We start from the raw sequence: 3,233 nt of genomic DNA, 5'->3' as shown, positions 1-3,233 counted from the left end.
CTCCCCCTCCTCGCCACCTCCTCCCCCATTACTCCCCCTCCTCACCACTCCCACTCCCCCATCACCCCCCTCTCCATCATCACCCCTCTTCTACCCCTCACAGATCCAGGCACTGGAACTGGACCCCAACCTCTACCGTGTGGGACAGAGCAAGATCTTCTTCCGGGCCGGGGTCCTGGCCCAGCTGGAAGAGGAGCGAGACCTGAAGGTCACTGACATCATCGTCTCCTTCCAGGCAGCTGCCCGGGGATACCTGGCTCGCAGGTGGGCGGCCACGCTGTCTCCCGGGGTCCTGTTGGCCGAGGCTGGGTCAGGGAGGGGTTGACCAGATGGCTCCAGGTGTCAGGGCCTCCAGGACGGGTACAGGGCTGAGGAGCAGGTGGATGGAGCTGCCAGGTGCCCAGGCTTCTTGGTTCTGCAGTCCCTGAGGGGCCCTGTGGGCAGGCCCTGTACAGAGTAAGACTGGCAACAGATGCTAGACTTAGCCATAGGGTGACCAGCCGTCCTAGCGGGCCTGGGACGGGGTTTCCCAGGGTGCAGGACTTCCAGTGCTAAAACAGAGAAAGCCCGGGGCAACCCGGGTCAAGCTGTCCGCTCTCCCTGCCCATTCCCTCAAGGGGCTCCAGTCTGGAGGTGAGACTTGCATGGGCACAGAGTCCCAGTCCTGGGTGAGACCTGCTTTGATGGGGGCCACAGAGGTGCAGCAAGGGGGCCCTGCTGCAGGCCGTGACTCTGGACAACCAGGTGGATGAAGGAAAACGGGAAAGGCACTCGGAGCAGGAGCAAGCTTGTGCAAAGGTCCAACAATGCAAGACCCTGGCGTGCTTCAGGAATACAGGGCGTTTGCGGGAGACTCTCCTTCCTCCTTAGAAGTGGCTCAGAGAGGCTGGGTGCGGTGGCTCACACCTGTAATCCCAGCACTTTGGGAGGCCGAGGCGGGTGGATCACTTGAGGTCAGGAGTTCAAGACAAGCCTGGCCAACATGGTGAAACCCCGCCTCTACTAAAAATACAACAATTAGCCATAATCCCAGATACTCGGGAGGCTGAGGCAGGAGAATGAGGCAGGAGAACTCAGGAGGCAGAGATTGCAGTGAGCCAAGATCATGCCACTGCACTCCAGCCTGACAGAGTGAGACTGTATTGGAAAAAAAAAAAAAAAAAGGCCTCAAAGAATAGAGTGGCAGGAAAGGATGGCCCAAACACCAGGCTGAGTGGGGCCTCGTCCAGAGGAGCTAGGGAGCTATGGACGGCTGTGAGCAGAGGAGGAGTGGGTCAGCCCTGAATATAGAAAGACCCTCTGGAGGTGTGCCGGTATGGGCGGATAGGAGAGGCTGGAGAAGGAGGCTAGGCAGAGGGGCTGGGGCCGTGCGACAGGGCAGAGAGAGTCAGGGGCAGGGGGGCGAACAGCCAGAACACAGATCTAAAAGTAATAAGAATGCCTGCACACAGTAGGCATTTTATGATGGCTAAGTGAAAGGAGCTTGGCTTGGTCAGGCATGGTGACTCACGCCTGTAATCCCAGCACTTTGGGAGGCTGAGGTGAGTAGATCACTTGAGGTCGGGAGTTCGAGAGCAGCCTGGCCAACATGGCGAAACCCCATCTCTGCTAAAAATACAAAAATTAGCCCAGTGTTGTGGTGCGCACCTGTAATCCCAGCTACTTGGGAGGCTGAGGCAGGAGAATCGCTTGAACCTGGGAGGTGGAGGTTGCAGTGAGCTGAGATCATGCCCTTGCCCCCCAGCCTGGGCAACAGAGCAAGACTCTGTCTCTAAAAAAAAAAAAAAAAGAAAAGAAAAGGAAAGAAAAAAAAAGAAAGAAAAGAGCAAAGGTTAAATAATAATAATAAAAAAAAACAGTGCATAAGTGTCTCAGAGAGACCAAGCGTGAGCCTACAGCTGTTCTCCCCCAGTGAAGTTGTGTGGGCAACACTTAGCTTTTCCCAGCAATGAAGTATGATAACATGCATGGGGTATTGCCAACCAGGGAAGCTCACCTGAGCCTTGATGTTCAGCACTTTTCCTGGGGCTGGTCACACAGGCATGGACAAGGTCACACACATGGTGACCTCACTTACTCAGTCTCCAGCCCCTCCAGGGTCAAACTGATGCCATGTGGCCCAAGGCCCCCACCACAGATCCCACTGTTAGCATAGACTATCCAGGGTGGCCCAAGGCCCCAAGTAAACCAAGGCACTCTTATCAGACGGGACATTCCAAGGACTTAGAGGTTACCTCCCAGGAGCCCATCAAGGGCCAGAACTTTCTTAGGAATGTGCGGGGTTTGAACAACCCAGGCCTGCTGAGTTAGCCCTTTACTGCACGAGGGTCCAAACAGTGACGTCAGTATCCAGTGTTCTACGTCTCCCACTTGGCTTTCCTCCGTGATGATCACCAACAGAGGCTTTCCACACAGGGGCCACCAGCAGATGGAGACTTACCCCCAACCACCTTGGCCAGCCTGGTCTGTCTTATCACAGAGCTCCAGCCAGATTCCCAGGTTTCATGCTCATTGGCCCAGCTGGAGTCATGTGACCATCCCAGAGCCAATCGGTAGGGATCAGATGAGCCAGGCTGGCAACACATCCGTACCCAAAGCGGAGGGGGCAAAGCCAGGTCGCCATGCGCTGTGGAGCTTGGGGACTGGGTGTTTCCCCAGGGGGAAACTGGAGAGGAGAGAGGAGAATGGAGGGAGGTTTGGGCCTGATGGCTGCTTTTGCAAAAGCCCTTTCGTTAACGTAGTGTCTGCAGCTGCATCTGAGCTACAACAGCTGAGTGGAGTAGGTAAACAGCCAGAAGCTGAGGGTAGTGGCTCACACCTGTAATCCCAGCACTTCGGGAGGCCAAGGTAGGAGCATCACTTGAGCCCAAGAGTTCGAGACCAGCCTGGGCAACAAAGTGAGATCCTCATCTCTACAAAAAATAAATAAATGAATAACTGGGTGTACTGGTGCACATCTGTAGTCCTAGCTACTTGGGAAGAAGGATTGCTTAAGCCCAGGAGTATGAGGCTACAGTAAGCCATGATCATATCACTGCACTCCAGCTTGGGTGACAAGAGTGAGACCCTGTCTCAGAAAAAGAAATAAAAACTGGGGCTGGGCGCGGTGGCTCACGCCTGTAATCCGAGCACTTTGGGAGGCCGAGACGGGCGGATCACGAGGTCAGGAGATCGAGACCACCCTGACTAACACGGTGAAACCCTATCTCTACTAAAAATAAAAATAAAAAAAA

At 54.9% G+C, this 3,233-nt stretch overlaps 1 protein-coding gene across 1 annotated transcript in view; it reads left to right on the top strand.

Moving 5' to 3' along the window:
* Positions 1 to 3,233, top strand: part of MYH14 (myosin, heavy chain 14, non-muscle) — a 124,686-nt gene that overhangs the window by 82,409 nt on the left and 39,044 nt on the right. The window contains exon 20 of the mRNA XM_011946507.1: positions 104 to 289. Coding sequence (XP_011801897.1) covers positions 104 to 289 — 186 coding nt within the window. The remainder of the gene's footprint in view (positions 1 to 103; positions 290 to 3,233) is intronic.

This window comes from Colobus angolensis, unplaced genomic scaffold (genome assembly GCF_000951035.1).
Source record: "Colobus angolensis palliatus isolate OR3802 unplaced genomic scaffold, Cang.pa_1.0 Scaffold25, whole genome shotgun sequence".
NCBI lineage: Eukaryota > Metazoa > Chordata > Mammalia > Primates > Cercopithecidae > Colobus > Colobus angolensis.
This window is presented reverse-complemented; position numbering and strand designations above follow the sequence as displayed.